We start from the raw sequence: 18,416 nt of genomic DNA on the forward strand, positions 1-18,416 counted from the left end.
AAACACACACACACACACACACACACACACACACACACACACACACACACACACACACACACACACACACACATATATATACACATACACAAACAAAATCACACAAAGACACACAGTCGTCGTCGTCGTCGTCGTCCCCCCCCCCCCCCCCCCCCCTCACTCTACCCTTATAATCATCCCCAAGCATGGCCTGCTGGTGGTTCATAATCTAAATTTAAACTATACCAAGGCCAACTGCTCCTCCAGTCACTCTGGGCTCCTGCTGTTTTTCCTGGACGCGGTGGGCTTATTTTGTCAGAGGCCCTCAGCCAGGCAGAGAGGCCTGTGGCTCTGCCCGGGTGAGATCGACAAAGGAGCGAGGAGGAGGAGAAGAAAGAGGGTGCCAGGGGGAGCCTGAGGAGGATCTGCTTTCACAAAGGGGAGACATACTGGACCTGAGTTTGGGATTTTACAATAAACGTTAACTTTCACAGGAATTTGGAGCCTGTCTAAGGTGAAGGCATCAAGATGGCGTCCAACACAGAAGCGGCCAAGCCGGTCATCATGAATGAAGAGGAGCTGAAGAGGAAGCAGAGGGAGAAGCTTAAGAAACTACAGGCCACTGGAGGAAACCCTCGACCCGCGAGATCTCTCTTCTTGCTCAACCTCAAAAATCCCTTCCGCAAGGCCTGCATCAACATAGTGGAGTGGAAGTATCCTTTAGATCTTTCAGTCATTACACACACGCCTCAGACAACTGTGTGTATTTTAGCAGAGATTTCAGTTTAAATATTTCTTTGAAATTCAAGGATATCAAGACATTAATACAGTCAGCGCAGCATGGAGCGCCGTTTTAAAAATACTGACAGCAGGGCAGGGAATTAATAGCCTTGTTCACCTGTGGTCAGCATGCTCAAGCCAGGTCTCTTTCAAATGTGTGATGAGATGATCCCTGAAGTGTTAAGACTTTTGTAATGTTTCTGATCTGTATCAAAGTCAAGTTTGCAGCCTGTGGAGTTTCACCTGCTGTTAATCTGAGATCAGCTGACAAAAGCAAGGTAGTCTCATTCAACTCGCTCCTTTTTTTTTAAATGTCCAAGTAGTCATTTCAGCGTCCAAGTAGGAGAAGATGAAAGAGCACAAAGCAGGCTTTTGATAGAATGTGGCCCCTCTAGGGAATTTTCTGCTTTTAGCCTCATGTCCATTCCTGGATCCAGACTGGAATGAGTTGATCATACCAATCCAGTGATAGGAACCTCTTGTTCACAGCGTTTAAACGCAGATACACAGACTTTGAGTTTAACAGTGACCTCATTTTAAAACGTGATGATGTGTAAAGATCTGTTCTATTTGACATTTCATTCTGGTATGTTGGACCACGTCATGAGTCATTCCTCCGGCACAGTTTAATCACATTGGTATGTGGTTTGGTAACACAGGGCTTAGGTGCTGTATACAGAGCCAAATTATGGAAAATTACTAAAAGTCTGAAGGCCAAAAACAAAACTGTCCTCATACATGGATCACAAAATTTAAAGAGCCGCTTTTTTCTTTATTTCTTTCCTGGTTAACAGTCTGTGTTCAAATGGTTTGGTCATATTCTTGGGCTCTGCAGCTGTCCTGTGGCATCACACTGAGACATGGTGCTGACCTGGCAGGGGAATTCTCACACAGAGCCCCCTAAGGGTGAGAATGAAGCAGCACAGCAGGCAAGATTGCATTAAAGTGGAACACTTTTCTGGCTACCCGGGGGGGCTGTTTCAGGGATGATGTTTCAGGCAGCATTTAAAGGCACTAGTCAGTGCCTGCAGAGCTGATGCAGAGCTGGATCCCTTACACTGAATCACAAACGTAAAATAACTTAGTCAGATAAATAAACTGACCTTTTTATTCTTGTGAAAGTTTAAGTCACCCTCCCACTCTCACCCACTAACATCGTAAGATACTAAACATAAGACAATAGACCTTTGTGGATATTTGGGGGGGCAAAATGGGATTTTTGTTGCTGTTTGTTGTTGTCATGATCCTGAGCATCCCCTTCCAGAACCTTTGAGATCATCATCTTATTGACCATTTTTGCAAACTGCATCGCGTTGGCTGTGTTCCTACCCATGCCTGAAGAAGACACCAACAACACCAACTTAAATTTGGTAAATAAACATTGAGCCTTTTTTTGTTGCATGTCACATGACTGTATGAGAAGTCACTGCGGTGAATGATGACTATATCGGTATTTCATTTTCAGAATATTCATAATACATAAAAGAATTGAAACACTAAATTAATCTCATGTTTTTGGGTTCATGAAGGCTCAGTTTTACCATCACTAGTAGATGACTGTGCAGCTCTGATCAGCAAGTGAGTGTAGTAACATTAATTTACTACAGCTTTGAATCAGTGACAAGCTGTGGGATGCCAGACGCCATTTGAATGTGTCCAGAAACAACTCGGTTCTTTATTTGGAGCGCCATCTGTGTCTGCATCTGAGTCATCGAGTGTCTCGTTCTGAAGTGTAAAAAAGCTGGTGGCACGATGCTGATGTGTGTACAGAAAAATATTATTTTTCAGCTTCATAGGTGTGTGTTTTAAAGCTGTGAAACTGTTGGTAGCGTATTACAGGTCACAGACTTTACAACCCAAAGACAAACAAGGTGCGCATGTGAGCAAAAGATATATCTGATCTTGCACCGTGCATACATGTGGCCAGTGCTTATTGGATGTGTCCTATTGACACCAATGTTATGATAAATAGATCACTTTTTCTTAGAGGTTTGGCATTTAGCACAAATGTCAGCCATCACTAGCCATCGGTTACTTTCCTACATTAAGTCAATAATACTCCACACATATCTCTGGGTTAAAGTTCATGTCAGTCTTTGTGATTTATAGCCATTTTACTTTTATTAGGAACCCAAATCTCACCTGATCTCTTCATTGGCCCTCTTCCTAAATCCTCCTTAGTTCTTACGGTGCCATTCCTCAGAGGTGAAAATGTAAGAAGAGATGGACCAACCCCCTCTTTTACTGTTAGAAGTAGGTCAGCCTACATGCCGCCACTCCACTGATGCAGGTGATACAGGAGAATCCGCCAATGTTGCCTCGTGTAACCACAGCCACGTATTCCAATAATATGATAGCTTGTAATGTTGATGCGCAGTAGCCTAGCAGGGCAGCTTTCCTTGGTGAATTCGTTTTACTTGGGGTAACACTGAGTAAAAGTCTATAAATGTGTGTACACTTGTTAATGGATGCAGGGTCGGTGATTAGGTATGTGGGGACCAGTGTTTGCTGGTTCAGCTAGAGATTATTGAGCTGATTTAGGGAAATAAACTGCACATACCTCAAATGAATTCTCTATTTCTGATTGTTAGCACTGGAAGTAGGACTGGGTTCCTACTGGATTCTTGAAACTTTATCATACTGCTGTCATATTAAGAGCCTTTTGTTCTACAACATTTATATTCAGATCCATATATAACCACGTCTAGTCTGAGGAAAAATCCCTGTTCTGTGTTCCTGCCCTGTGTCAACACTGATAATAAAAGCACAGAGATGGGGACAATTTGCAGATGATGCTTTCATTCAGCCACTCACATTTTATCTGTCTCCTGCAAACAGTCTGCTTCATCTTCGTCTCACTTGCTACATGGTGTCAAAATGTTTCATCATTCACTCTGCGGGCACTGAGCCGTCCCTCTGTTCAACCTTCTGGAGGTTATGTTTAATCTGCATCAGAATGAACAAACTGGAAACAAAAGATAATGAGCTGCGACAATGCCAGCAACAGTTTTGCTGATCTTTTTTATGCTGTTCTTCCTAGCATATGTTTCACAAGTCTGCCCAAGAAGAGAAAGAATTAAGCCTTTGCTGACCTCCAGTGGCTTTACTCATCTTTCTGTACTTGTGTGCTGCTCAGACAGCATCAAAACCAAGCTCTTCCTTCACATGTCATGTTGCTCTTTAAAATATTTAATCAATCATTTAATGCTTTATTAGAGAATATTATGTGAGAGTGAAAGTTTTTTTTGTTCTCATTTTGTTCCCGTTGCTGCAGGAAAGTCTGGAGTATATCTTCCTGGTCATCTTCACGTTGGAGTGCTTCTTGAAGATAGTAGCGTATGGGTTTGTGTTCCATGAAGGGGCCTATTTACGAAACTGCTGGAACATATTGGACTTTGTCATCGTCTTCATGGGGTAAGAGGATGTCTTAGCTGCAGGTAGACAGCTTATTTGTTAAGAATGTAATATATATTAAAATGTGATATACATAAACAATGTACCGGCTATGGCACTTACGGCTGTCTCATCTTTTCCTGCAGTCTCTTTACCTTATTTATGGATACCGTAAACATGGTGTCAGGTGTGCCAAAGGAGAAGGGTGGGGGCTTTGATATGAAAGCACTGAGAGCTTTCAGAGTACTGCGGCCTCTACGCCTCGTTTCTGGAGTCCCCAGTAAGAACCAATCCACACCTGCTACAGAGAGATGCTGATTCTAGATTATACACATTAAATTCATCTGATACACTGAACATTAGAGTGTATGGGCATGTATTATGAGTCTGTAACAGTACCAAGTTCTTATGGTTCTGTAACAAACTGGGTTTATTTGTTCACTTGCAGGCCTACAGGTGGTGATGAACTCCATCCTTAAAGCGATGCTGCCTCTTCTACACATTGCTCTGCTCGTCTTCTTACTGGTCACTATCTATGCCATCATGGGGCTGGAGCTCTTTAAGTGCAAAATGCATAAGACCTGCTATTACAAAGGCACAAGTATGTTTAAAAGAACACTGAGTGAGACTTACTTGCACCTGGGTCTTTACATTAAGCTGTTAAAACTTGCCCCACAGATATCTACGCCACAGCAGAGGGTGAACTGCCTGCCCCCTGTGCTCAGGCTGGTAATGGACGCCGCTGCATCATCAATGGCACGGAATGTCGGCCCGACTGGGAAGGTCCCAACAACGGGATCACCCACTTTGATAACATTGGCTTTGCCATGCTGACAGTATACCAGTGTATCACCATGGAAAGCTGGACCAAAGTGCTCTACTGGGTCAGTGGCTGAATATTGTCTCAAATTCAGTGTGCAGTTTGCAGCCAAATAAAATTAACTGATTTTGACTGACACCCTGGGTTTTAGGTGAATGATGCCATAGGGAATGAATGGCCCTGGCTCTATTTTGTTCCTCTAATTCTGCTGGGCTCATTTTTCGTGCTCAATCTGGTTCTGGGTGTGCTCAGTGGGTAAGATTACCCTCCTTCCATAAATCTAACATTTTCACGTAAACAGAGAAATAATAGAATAACGTGTGTTTGCTGTTCCACACAGAGAGTTTACCAAAGAGCGAGAAAAGGCCAGGTCACGTGGAGAGTTCCAGAAGTTACGAGAGCGTCAGCAACTGGATGAAGACCTCCACGGCTACATGGAGTGGATCACTCACGCTGAAGTCCTGGATGCTGATAGAGAAGGAAAAGGTGCGCTCTAGAAAAGAAAAAAAAAAACCTCTGAACATTTGTCAACAAAGAAAATCTCGGATTATAGCTGCTTTTTTCTTATCAGGACTCCTGCCTTTGACCAGTGGAGATTCAGACACAGACAGTCTGTATGACCTGGAGGGCAAGAGTCGAATAATCTATTACTAGTGAGTTTCCCACTGTGAAAATTTCTGCTGGCATTCAATATGAAACAGTAAGTTAGAGTTGTTTTTGTGCTTAGCCGCCTGGCTCGGCGTTGGAACCGTTTCTTCAGGATGAAGTGCCTGGTGTACGTGAAAACCAGGGCGTTTTATTGGGTGGTGATGTTCCTGGTCTTCCTCAACACTCTGACCATAGCCACAGAGTACCACCACCAGCCTGAAAGCCTGACTTCCTTTCAAGGTTGATCATTTACATATATATTTTAATAAACAATAGTTTTGCGTATATTCCAGTTACTTATTCATTTGTCCATCTCTTCCATCATCTCAACAGATGTGGCTAGCCGGGTGCTGCTGGTGCTGTTTGTCATTGAGATGTTTGTGAAGATGTATGCTCTGGGACCCAGGGCATATTTCATGTCTCTATTTAACCGTTTTGACTTCTTTGTGGTACTATGTGGTATCCTGGAGATGATCATGCTGTCTGCAGGTGCTGTGGCTCCCCTGGGTTTCTCTGTACTCAGGTGTATCCGCCTGCTGAGGATCCTCAAAGTCACAAAGTAAGCCGAGATCGCGTAAAATATCCCCGTAGTATCAGTATAAGCTATTATAGCGTAACCCGTTGCCATTTACCACCTCTCGTTTGTGTTTCAGGTACTGGAAGTCACTCAGTAATCTTGTGGCCTCTCTCCTTAACTCCATTCGCTCCATTGCCTCGCTCCTTCTTCTTCTTTTCCTCTTCATTGTCATTTTCTCACTCCTGGGCATGCAGGTTTTTGGAGGGAAGTTTAACTTCTCTGACCACAGAGCCAGGCGCAGCAACTTTGACAACTTCCCTCAGGCCTTGATCAGTGTGTTTCAGGTGAGACCAGGCACTCGTTTCGTAGGCTCTTCTTTAAACTTTTAAATACAAGAAGCACTCAGAAAGCTCAAACCTCAGAGGCAGTACAATTTCAAGGATAATTTTAAAGATCAAAGGCATTTTATGATAGTTTGACTTTATCTGACATTGAAGAAGAGGTCAAAGATCCAAAGTAATGTGATATTTGGAATCACCACATATCATTCCCTATATGCCTCGGATGTAATGACTGATTTGAGTTGTTAAAACAGATTTTTGCATTCAGTAGTTTAAATGAAGCTCATTTCACATTTGATTTCCAGTCCTATCCATTCATGCATAACAATAAGTCATCATTTTTCTGCTTTTTAAACTCTTAACCGTTTCTCAGATCCTCACAGGAGAGGACTGGACATCCATCATGTACAATGGAATCATGGCCTATGGAGGGCCTGTCATTCCTGGCATCCTGGTCTCCATCTACTTCATTGTTCTCTTTGTCTGTGGAAACTGTATCCTTCTCATACGCTCACACTATTATTTTGTTTTTTGCTTTTTTTAAACTATGCATGGAGATAATGTTAACATTCATGGTTCATTTCTTTTCCTGAGCTCTTTGCAAACAGATATCCTCCTCAACGTCTTCCTCGCTATCGCCGTCGACAACCTCGCAGAGGCTGAGAGTTTGACTTCAGCTCAGAAAGAAAAGGCAGAGGAGAAGTTGAGGAAGAAGCTACTAAGGTGAAAGGGGAAAAAAAGCAAAACCAAAGGTTTAAGCCAGCTGAGATAATCTGCTCGATCTAATTATTTTCCTTCTTGCCGTACAGGGCGAAAATGCCTGAGAAGACTGATGAGGAGAGAGAGAAGATAACTAAGCAGAGGGCCAAGATAGAAGGCATGCCCACCACAGCCAAGGTTACTGTTGTTTCTGGCTTCATGTCACTTCGTTACTCTTGAAATGTATGTAATTTGGCAGCATGAGTATCTAGAAGAAATTAACATCCTTGTTTTTCTTTTCTTTCTTTCTTTTTTTTTTTTTAGCTCAAAATTGATGAATTTGAGTCTAATGTCAATGAAGTGAAAGATCCATTTCCACCTGCTGATTTCCCAGGTAATACAAGAAAATAATTTGAACCTTTCTCAGCGGTGTAATTGTAGCAGAAGGAGGTCACTAACTGCAAGAATTTGTAATCCTTGCACCAGCTGTTTATCAAGGCTGCTGTCTTGGCTGTGTTACAGTATAAGTATAGTAACCTGTCATCACAGTTAGACTCAGCTAATTCCCCGTGTTGTGTTTATAGCACACTCCCCTGGTGACTACCATATGAAGCCTACAGCATCATTACGGGTCTTTGCTTCAGGCTTTCATTTGAATACCTCCAGTAATCTGAGCCTTTTCTATCTATTGTAGGTGATGATGAGGAGGAAGAGCCTGAAATCCCTATCAGCCCCCGGCCCCGACCAATGGCGGATCTGCAGCTGAAGGAAGAAGCAGTTCCGTTACCTGAAGCTAGCTCCTTTTTCATTTTTGGCCCTCAGAACAAGTAGGAAACAGACCATCATCCAGCTCAACACCAACCTGAAAACGATATCATATCATAATAAATGCTGCAAACATTTACCTGTGCCTGTGTGTTTTTACAATCTAGGTTCCGTAAATTATGCTACAAGATCATCAATGCTTCGTCCTTCACCAACTTAATCCTCCTCTTCATCCTGCTCTCCTCCATCTCATTAGCAGCTGAGGACCCCATTGATCCCAAGTCCCCCAGAAACCAGGTAAAAGCCAGGTGTAGGTGATCCAACTGAACAATTTCTGTTGGATGAAGGCAAAATGTGACTGTTTTTTCTGTGTGCTTCTTTCAGATCTTGGCCTATGCTGATATTGTCTTCACATCTGTGTTCACCATTGAGATTGTACTGAAGGTAGATTTAACAGTGTAACAGTAGTAAAGAGCATTACTGATGGATCCAGCTCTAATGTCATGCTATATTACATTATTGATTAACCAGCTAGTTTGTTATAATTTGTCTGAGACTGAAGTTTAGAGGAGTTTTCTTGTTGTACTGAAGGTCAACCACTTAAAAAAAGAGTCTCTATTCAACTGTTCTCTGTTTATTTCACTGACAGATGACGGTGTATGGAGCGTTCATGCACAAAGGCTCGTTCTGTCGTAACTCTTTCAATATTCTGGATCTGATTGTGGTCGGAGTGTCTCTTCTGTCTATGGGAATGGAGTGAGTTTTCATGATGCTCAAGTTAAATGAAAAGATCACCATTGTTATTTTATGCTTAAATCATACTAGTTTCTTAGATATGAATTTAAAGGCTGCTTTCTGCCATGTGTTCTTGTTGTGCGCAGATCCAGTGCCATCTCCGTCGTGAAGATTCTCAGGGTGTTGAGGGTGCTGAGGCCTCTCAGAGCTATCAACAGAGCCAAAGGATTAAAGGTAAAACACACGCACAGTTTGCTTGAGAGCTGTGAGCCTGAGTGAGAGTCCTCAGAGAGACTCTTAAGGAAAAGTCAAATAAGTGGAAAGTTGCCTGATACCCATAAAAACTGCCGTATTAAGTTTAGCAACTACAATTGTAAAAAGGTCAGGGGTTGGCAGCATTTTTTTAAGTGAGCCACATTGACTTATCCTTCTGAGACTCTCAGTACTCAAATGGGGACAATACATTTAGATTTTTCATACTTCATTAACTAATCATAAGTAGCAGGGGAAAATAAAAATGCATCCCAAACAAGAGCTAGATAAGTTAAGCAGAACACCCAAATCCACCCAAATGCTATACCTTTCCAACTAAATTCACCTCACCAATGGTTTAAATGCAACGCTGCATTGGTATCTGAAAAAACAGTGCAAAATTGAGTGCATTGAAATTGAGTTAAGACCCACTCCATTCAGTCCCCTTCATTTCATTGTATAAGGCCACCTCCCATTGGGTTTGGGGAGATAATTTTCCTTTTCTTTGTAGGTCATATTAAGACAGTTTGCTGGCTTTGGGGTCATATTTTCCCCAGGTGTGAGTTAGGTAGTTTCGTCTAGTGGTCCAACCTTCACCTGCAAAGTAACTAGTAATTTTCTCCAAAGGGAATCAATAAATGTAAGAGAATATAAGGGTAAAGTAAGAGAAAATGACCGGATATTTTCAGATAGATATGGATTTTAAGTGATCAATTAACATCATGTCTTTCACTTGTATGTCTAGAGTTCTCCTCAGTGTTTATTGGATTTTGTTTGTCTTATATGACAGCACGTGGTCCAGTGTGTATTTGTGGCCATCAAAACAATTGGTAACATCGTCCTGGTCACCCTGCTGCTGAATTTCATGTTTGCCTGCATAGGAGTCCAACTCTTTAAGGTAATTTTTAAATTCTGAACTAAAGCTGGGTGGCCTAAGATACCATAGAGGTGATAAGTCAAAACTGCTCTTTGGTAAATATAACTGCTGAATTGTGTCACTTCCTTTCAGGGTAAATTCTATAGCTGCACAGATGTGTCCAAAGTGACTGAGGAGGAATGCCAGTAAGGAAACTAACATCTTGTCGCAGATTTCATTCCACCATCATCTATTTGAACTAATGTTCCTTGTGTCTGCTCTCAGAGGTTTCTACTTGAAGCATATGGAGAATTCCCTGCAAGACACAGTAGTGGCTAAGAGAGAATGGCTTAACAATGACTTTAACTTTGACAACGTGCTCAATGGAATTCTGGCTCTGTTCACCGTTTCCACATTCGAGGGCTGGCCAAAGTAAGCACACAATCTGTTCTGGTTTGATCAGCTGCATTTGTGATAAGCTTGACTGAGTGAGGAGTTAGGTGGAAAGTGACAAACGAGTATTTCCATTGACTGGAAATACTGTAAGTCATTGATTTGACCATATCTCAGTTCACTGATTTATTCATTTTTCATCTGCATTTGTTTGCAGACTCTTATACAAAGCCATAGATTCAGCTGAAGAAGACATGGGTCCAGTCTTCAACAACCGTGTCGACGTGTCCATCTTCTTCATTATCTACATCATCATCATAGCCTTCTTCATGATGAACATCTTTGTGGGCTTTGTCATAGTCACCTTCCAGCAGCAGGGTGAGCAGGAGTATAAGAACTGTGAGCTGGACAAGAACCAGGTACACTGAGATGAGGCCAAGGACAGTACTACTGGTAGTCTAATTATTCAAAATAAAAACATGTTGCAACTCTTTTTTTTTCCTTTAATGTGTCTGTTGTCTGTTCGTTGTCTCTTCAGCGCCAGTGCGTGCAGTACGCTCTGAAGGCTCGTCCTCTGAAGTGCTACATACCCAAAAACCCGTACCAGTACAGGGTCTGGTACATTGTCACCTCCTGCTACTTTGAGTACCTCATGTTCTTTCTGATTATGCTGAACACTTTGTGTCTTGGGATGCAGGTATGTACATTTTGTTGCCTAATATATATTAATGGTCCTCATAGAAAATACTAAATGTCATTACTGAGTATCTTCAGTCTGGGACCGAGATCAATCTGAGAGATCCTGATTTATATGCTTTAGCAGAACATCTCTGGCTCCTTGCAGGAGCTGATGACACTGACAGACATTTTTCTGAGCAGATGTAGGGGGGGGGCTGTTTGTGCTTCTGTCACCCTTCATTATGTCACATGTTTTATGCTCTAAATAACTATAGGCCTAACAAAGAGGCTTCTGCACCTAATGATACCCACAGACTCTGAATAAGCTAAAAGTCCCAAACATAAAATTAACATTGAGGTCATCATGCATGAATCTTTACTGATTATTCATAGATAATTGCACCAACAACATGTACACTGCAGTGCACAGCTTGTGCACAGACACCTCTGCAGGATACCCACCTCAGTTTCCTTTTAGGTTAAACATAGTTACTTTGATAGCGTGCATTAGAGAAAAAATTATTTTCCCCTGGCAAACACAGGAGCTCGTCAGTGGCTGTGTCCATTATTTATGATGGAGTCTGTTGTTAATTACGGCCCTCGGAAATTCAATATGAACTGAGAGGTTCCAGACTATTTTTAATAGTTTGTCTGGTGACCAAGTAACAGTATTTTGTGTACTCTTCCCAAACCATGAGGGTTGTTTACGTGAGCATTCCCTATAATTCTTTGACAATTCATCCCACCATGATGTGCATGTGAGGTGCTTGTTAATATATATATTTTTTTTAAAAAGGTTTGTAAAGCAGCAGAGAATGGGATGTGTAGCAGACCTAATTATAAAAATGTCAGTGTGGGCCTGATTTATGTGTTGTAAATGTAATCTTATTTGAGTAGTTTAAGCATCAGTCCTATTACTAAATAGTTGACTGTTTAGTAATCGGACTGATGAATGTGGATTTGTATTTGGTTAGTGCTAAAATATTTAAATATATTTGTTTTGTTCCCTCTTTAAAACAGCACTGTAATCAGTCGGACCACGTCACAAAGCTGTCAGACATTCTCAACTTAATCTTCACGGTGCTCTTCACTGTGGAGATGATTCTTAAGCTCATGGCTTTCAAAGCACGGGTAAACGCTCTAACGATTATTGTCTGGATTCTTATCCACCCACTCCCACTGCCTAATGTGTCAGTATGCTTCACCTGTCTGTGCAGGGTTACTTTGGAGACCCGTGGAATGTGTTTGACTTCATTATTGTTATTGGTAGCGTTGTTGACGTCATCCTGAGTGAAGTTGATGTGAGTACATATAAGATTTACGTACATGCATATTTTATATCATTATTAAAGAACACCATTATGAAGTGAAACTGCTTTGTTTGCTATATTAAGACATTTTTAGTGCGATATGATTTAGAATGACCACATGTATTTATTTAGTAATCTTACCCAGAAGCATATAATTGTGGCCCAACAGCTGATTGGCACCAGGAGAACTAGTTCACAGGACATGGTCAGTACTGTTGTCGTCCTTTCCCACCTTATCCCATCCATCTCCCCGTCCTCGGTGCCTTGTGCAGCCTGGGATGCATTTCCATCACAAAAACCACCATGTGACATCTTGTGCGAGCACTTAAAAAGAGCACAATATCAAATAAGAATTCAGTTTTATTTTAGGTGGTAATGCTACTCGTGCTGCTTAGTGTTTCCTCTTGGTGATCACAGTTTTTATTTTTCAGTCATGGTTGCACTGCAATGCCAGACTTTTTCCATCCACGAGCACAAGCTTGCAGCAGTTTCACTTTTGTTGAATCAAAGCCCATCAATCCCTCTGCCACCCATGCACCTCACTACTCATCTGTCTATCCTCTACAGAGTGCCCTGGCCGATAGTGGAGGACTGTACTGTCTCCATGGCTGTGTAAATATCTGATCTCCACTGCTGCATGTGCTCTGCTGTGTGAGCACGCCACTAAAGTATCGCACTAATGTAACAGACCGTGTGTTGCTTAACCTTCTGGTTAAACCTTTCTGTTTACACTGTCTGCATCATCTTACATAGCGAATATAAAACAAATCTCAAGGGCGTGGCAATATTATGTTGCAGTATGGCTCGTACTGTTTTTTATAAACACGGCTATGTCTCAAGACTATGTACTATATTGGTAGGAAGTATTAATCACTGCTTGACTGCAAAAACAAAGTTAATATGTCCAAAATAAAGCGTGTGTAGCTTGTCTATTTTGCATGAGTTACAAGCGGCTTTGATCTGAAAGATTTGTAACTCATCAAAAGTGGAAAATGACTCTAATATTAACCCTATTTTGAAGTCATATTTGAATAATATTTAACATTATATTAAATGCAACACATACCGCTGCAACCTCTCACTTCTTCCTCTGCTTTGTTCAGGAGACGAATCCAATGCAAGTAATTGCGGTAAGCCTGAACTCTTCAGACATTTAAAACCAGTCATGTTTTTGTTTTTTACTTGAGGTTTCATTTCATGAAATTCCTTCTTTGTGTCCAAAGGCCTCTGAAAATGCTTCTGTTTCCATCACTTTCTTCCGACTCTTCCGTGTTATGCGTCTGGTCAAACTGCTGAACCGTTCGGAGGGCATCCGTAACCTGCTGTGGACCTTCATCAAATCTTTCCAGGTCATCATTGAAATCGTTGTCGTCGTGACTTTTTTATTTCAAATTTCCATTGCGCTTCCCAGTGATGACTTTTTAATAATGTCATTGTTTTCTGCCTACAGGCTCTGCCTCATGTAGCTCTGCTCATCGTGATGCTCTTCTTTATCTACTCTGTCGTTGGGATGCAGGTACAGAATTCAAACTGCAAAAAAAATGTCACTGGTTACACTTTGCTATTTTTTGTTATTGATGATTGACGCTGAATTTTAAATGGCATTGTTTCAACCTTTAGATCTTTGGAAAGATAGCATTAGTGGATGGTACTCAAGTCAACCGCAACAACAACTTCCAGACATTCCCTCAGGCTGTTCTGATGTTATTCCGGTGAGACCAGGTTCTGGACTTCAATTGTGTTTTGAACACAAAACATCATTTCATTGTTTGGTTTATGTTTACATATCCAGATGTGCTACTGGAGAGGGTTGGCAAGAGGTCATGATGGCGTCAATGTATGGAAAAAAGTGTGACCCCAAGTCTGACTTCCTGCCAGGAGAAGAGTACACCTGTGGGTCCAATTTTGCTGTCTTTTACTTCCTCAGCTTCTACTGTCTCTGTGCCTTCTTGGTGAGAATTCAACATTTTTCTTTATCTATTATATATATTCATATTATAGGGATGATATATGAAACAAACAATATTTATTTATTGCCTATTCTAGATCCTCAACTTGTTCGTAGCTGTAATTATGGACAATTTTGACTATCTGACCCGTGATTGGTCTCTGCTTGGTCCACACCATCTGGATGAGTTTAAGAAGATCTGGGCTGAATATGATCCCGAAGCTACGTGAGTGTGAAATCTCATTTCTTAACTCATTTCTTTTCAAATAAGCCTTGGGATGCTGTTTAATTGGGTATTACTCGCGATGTTCCTCTGATCTAACAGGGGGAGAATCAAACATCTGGATGTGGTGACGCTGCTGCGAAGTATTCAGCCTCCTCTGGGCTTTGGCAAATTCTGTCCTCACCGGGCTGCATGCAAGGTACAGAAAGGCCTAAAGTAGCACTGTGTGGGGCTTGCAAGTATGCAGGAGCCCATATTAAAGTTTTCCTGCTTTTTGTAGCGCTTGGTCGGTATGAACATGCCTCTCAACAGTGATGGCACGGTCACCTTTAATGCCACGCTTTTCGCTCTGGTCAGGACTGCACTCAAAATTAAAACAGAAGGTACGGTATACATGTTTTATGCAACATACATGTTTCCTTCAGCCTCATCTGCTACTACTGTAACAACGCTCCATTATCTTGAATCGTTCCTAACAGGTAACTTTGAGCAGGCCAATGAGGAGCTGAGAGCCATTATAAAGCAGATCTGGAAGCGCACCAGCATGAAACTGTTAGACCAGGTCATTCCTCCTATTGGAGGTGAGGCAGTAGTATATGTCATGTTTCACATTTACAAAATAATCCAGCGTCTCTGAACACACAGCGCACTGTGATTATGTTATGTCTGGTTATAGATGATGAGGTGACTGTGGGGAAATTCTACGCGACCTTCCTTTTGCAAGACCATTTGCGCAAGTTCATCAAGCGTCAAGAGGAGTATTACGGCTACCGTCCAACTAAGAAGAGTGCCTCAGGTCCAGAGATCCAGGTGAGCTGGGGTTTTCCTTTTCCGCTTACAGTGCAAGTAAATGTACTCTATACTGTAAATCAGCAGTACTCAGCTTTATCTCTCGGTGATATGTTCCTCTGTCCTTCATTTATCCACATTCTCCATGTTTTTCTAGGCGGGGTTGAGGAGTATAGAGGAAGAAGCAGCTCCAGAAATGCACAGAGCCATTTCAGGAGACCTGCAGAATGAAGAAGAGATGGAAAGAGCCATGGAGGAGGCAGGAGAAGAGGCCATTTATCAGGTGCAAAACAACGTCGGCAACGATACGGTGCATTCGTATTCCCATTCTGCAGCACCTTTGTTATGGCCTCCTTTATTTGTTTTATTAATAAAAAAATCTTTAGTGGATGGAGACTTTTTTTTGGCTTTTCATCCATTAGAAACCTTTCTGAAAAGCAGTCAGATGACATCAACATTTCGTTAAACCTGCCTTTACGTTGTTGCATACTATTTCATTATTAATATGTATCTTGCTTTGTATTTGCAGCGTTCACACCACCTGTTTGGTAACCAGGTAGAGTCGTTCTCCACTGAGCCGGCTAACACTCAGTCCCAACAGGTGACCAACATGCGGCCACTCAGTTTCTCTGAAAGCCAGCCCGAGTCCCCACCAAGCTCAGCCTCAGCCTTGGTGTCTGGTACAGAATTTTTCCCCACAGCTCCACCAAAGAGCAACACTAACAACAACGCCTTTGCAGAGTGAGTACCAAAGTGCTCTCCTGATCAGTATGATGGCGTACCAGTGCCGTTATGAGTGATCATTTTTGTTCCCTCTCAGATTTTCATTTGAAAGAGAAAGGACTCCGGATGAGTTTTACAATCCTTGTGAGGATGAGGAGGCAGGTATGGCACAAGCAAGAGATGATATGCTGCATATGTTAAATCGAAACCACAGAAGAAGTCCAATCAAAGATGAAGGTCTTTGATAAGACTTTTTAATGTGGCCATGGAAAATTCTGGACGGATAATAACTCCAAATTAATAAACTGAGACATGAGCCATAGGAATGCTTCGTAATTGCTTATTTATATATTCATTAATGTAATTATTTTACCTCTTTCAGCCAGCAGACATGCCTGGAACTTCACAGTGAGAACAGGGAGAACACAGGTAATATTTTATTGAAGGTTGACTCATCCAACAACAGATTATGCAGGCGATATATGAATACTTACCTTCTCTATGCAGTTCCCTTATGACCCTAACTATGGTGACAGTCAGAGTCAGAGTTCACACACTGCAGCCGACCACCTCGTCCAAGAGGTAGGTGTCAAAGTGGCTGATCAGGTCTTCTTTTCTACTCTAATTAAATGCCACGTCTAACATCTGCTGTCAGGTTTGTCAGAGATGGGTTACGTTAAAGCTAGTTCTGGACTGAATTAACCTGTACAATAACTGAAAGGATTTAACATAACACAATGGTTATTAATACACTAAAAATAATACTGTACGCGAGCACAAACCTGAATGTTGTTGTTTCTTTAGGCTCTAGAGAAGAGTGGACTGGTCTCCCTGGCCAGGGACCCGGGCTTCGTCTCATTAACAAAGAAAGAGATGGCTGAAGCCATGCACATCTCAGTATCTGACATGGAGGGTGTGGCTCAGGGCATCCTCAAAGAACGCTCCAGCAGCATGACCCCCGTTAAAAAGAGGCGTCCCATCCCTGTCCCTTCTCCTGCCCCAGCGGCGGCAACAGTGGTAACAGGCCGGCCAGATCCAGCTGTGAGGAGAAAGAAACGTCCGATTCCCACGGTTCCCTCCGCACAGGGACCGTCTGAAACCGACTCCGGAGTGTAGGGACTGTCACCTGGATTTTACATGGTTATCATGACAGTTTTGTATTTTTAGTGTGTGACTCCAACTCACATCACTTTACCAAGCTTGTTACTTCTTTGAAAATCTGTAACAGTCAGGATGGCTCAATGCCTGCAGACAGTTGGAAGGTTTCATGTTTTGGTTGAAACATTAACTGAGAAGTAACAATATATCTACTAATGAAACATCTAATACTTCAGATTTGACGAATTAATAAAAACACTGTACTTGTCTCAGAGTAAATGGATTGATGCACTTCTTTCTTTGTAGTGTTTGTTGAGGTTATCCATTCCATAGCCTTTGGGACAGCCACGTCAGTGAGCCGCGTGTCTTACTAATGAGGAATGAGGAAAGTCGGAAAGTGACCTGTGGTGAAAATGTCACTCAGTGAATTCATACAGAAGGTAACTTTACTGCATCTTTACTGTGATGCAGTTCAAACAAGACAATGGCACAGGACTCCACTAGGGGGAGCCAGTGGTTTCTTTGCATTCAGGCCCCAAAATATTGAAGCATCTTAAAGGGGCTCTGGTGCTAACAGTGCAAGATGAAGGTTGTGAAGCAGTGTCCTCTGATCTATTAGGATTTCACTGTGTTGTAATCTGTTAGTCTCGAACGAGATTTCTTTTGCTCACAAATGTTGTTATATGAACCATGAAAGGAAACTGAGGTCAATCTAATGGAATTATTAACTACTGATCAAGCTATAATAAGTATTTTATGAATTTCAAACACAAACTGAAGCAGTTGAGCGGTGCCTGCAGTTTTTACGTCACTCTAACGCTTCACACATAAATTTGTGATGAATAAGTGTTGGGAGAAATTTAGTAAAGATTTATCAGCATACCTGGGGTATGGTTGATTTAGCTTGATATGTCACTGAAACTTGTCGTTTTATTCATAACTGTGTGGATAGGATTGTTGCATTGTTTCATGTTTGTGCTTAACATCAGGTATCGACAGGACTGTTTTGTTTCATACATTATCCTCTGACCTGCTGTCATGCATACTTATTGTTTAAAATTATGGAGATACTAGTAGTTTGAGTTATCCTCCCATCATAATTCTAAAGTTCTAAATCTGTCCCACTAAGGGTTGGTTTTACTTTGGTATGTTCACCATTGGCAAAAAAAATAAATCATCCAAAAAATGTACTTTGAGGTTTTATTTAATGACTGATGTCTGACAACGAAATGATAAGTGTTCAAATAATCAAAACTAATGAGAGAAATATACTTGTGCAACGAGTTAATGCAGACACAGGCTTTATTGAGAAGCAAAGTGAACGCTTTCATTGGTGCCTCTGTAGACGTTTGTGTGAAAACAAGGACTATAAATAGCCTCGCCTACCAAAGCCCTATTCCCCCTTATGGAATATAAACTAGTGCAGCAAAATAAATGCTACATTGAGGATCGGTTCAAACATATTCATA

General features: G+C 41.7%; 1 protein-coding gene across 2 annotated transcripts; it reads left to right on the plus strand.

The window, feature by feature from the left end:
- Positions 1–244: 244 nt before the first annotated feature.
- On the plus strand, positions 245–18,137 carry LOC101479917 (dihydropyridine-sensitive L-type skeletal muscle calcium channel subunit alpha-1). Of its 2 annotated transcripts, XM_004558744.5 has the most exons (45): positions 246–692; positions 2,024–2,129; positions 4,034–4,173; positions 4,299–4,432; positions 4,601–4,753; positions 4,831–5,036; positions 5,124–5,227; positions 5,313–5,458; positions 5,544–5,625; positions 5,700–5,860; positions 5,954–6,179; positions 6,274–6,481; positions 6,852–6,972; positions 7,087–7,201; positions 7,288–7,375; positions 7,502–7,571; positions 7,872–8,004; positions 8,110–8,239; positions 8,327–8,386; positions 8,592–8,698; positions 8,824–8,911; positions 9,720–9,827; positions 9,939–9,991; positions 10,071–10,217; positions 10,396–10,597; positions 10,717–10,875; positions 11,877–11,987; positions 12,074–12,157; positions 12,734–12,778; positions 13,270–13,296; positions 13,390–13,515; positions 13,617–13,682; positions 13,787–13,878; positions 13,959–14,118; positions 14,213–14,340; positions 14,440–14,536; positions 14,618–14,720; positions 14,817–14,918; positions 15,014–15,147; positions 15,284–15,409; positions 15,656–15,867; positions 15,947–16,011; positions 16,232–16,278; positions 16,357–16,431; positions 16,654–18,137. In XM_004558744.5, the coding sequence occupies exons 1-45, from the start codon at positions 508–510 to the stop codon at positions 16,963–16,965; spliced, it is 5,544 nt and encodes a 1,847-aa protein (XP_004558801.1). In that variant the 5' UTR covers positions 246–507; the 3' UTR covers positions 16,966–18,137. The 2 variants fall into 2 exon arrangements, with proteins under 2 accessions (XP_004558800.1, XP_004558801.1); XM_004558743.6 differs by having other exon boundaries at positions 245–692; positions 14,618–14,918.
- Positions 18,138–18,416: the final 279 nt, after the last annotated feature.

The sequence above is a fragment of the Maylandia zebra genome, linkage group LG20, assembly GCF_041146795.1.
Source record: "Maylandia zebra isolate NMK-2024a linkage group LG20, Mzebra_GT3a, whole genome shotgun sequence".
Lineage (NCBI taxonomy): Eukaryota > Metazoa > Chordata > Actinopteri > Cichliformes > Cichlidae > Maylandia > Maylandia zebra.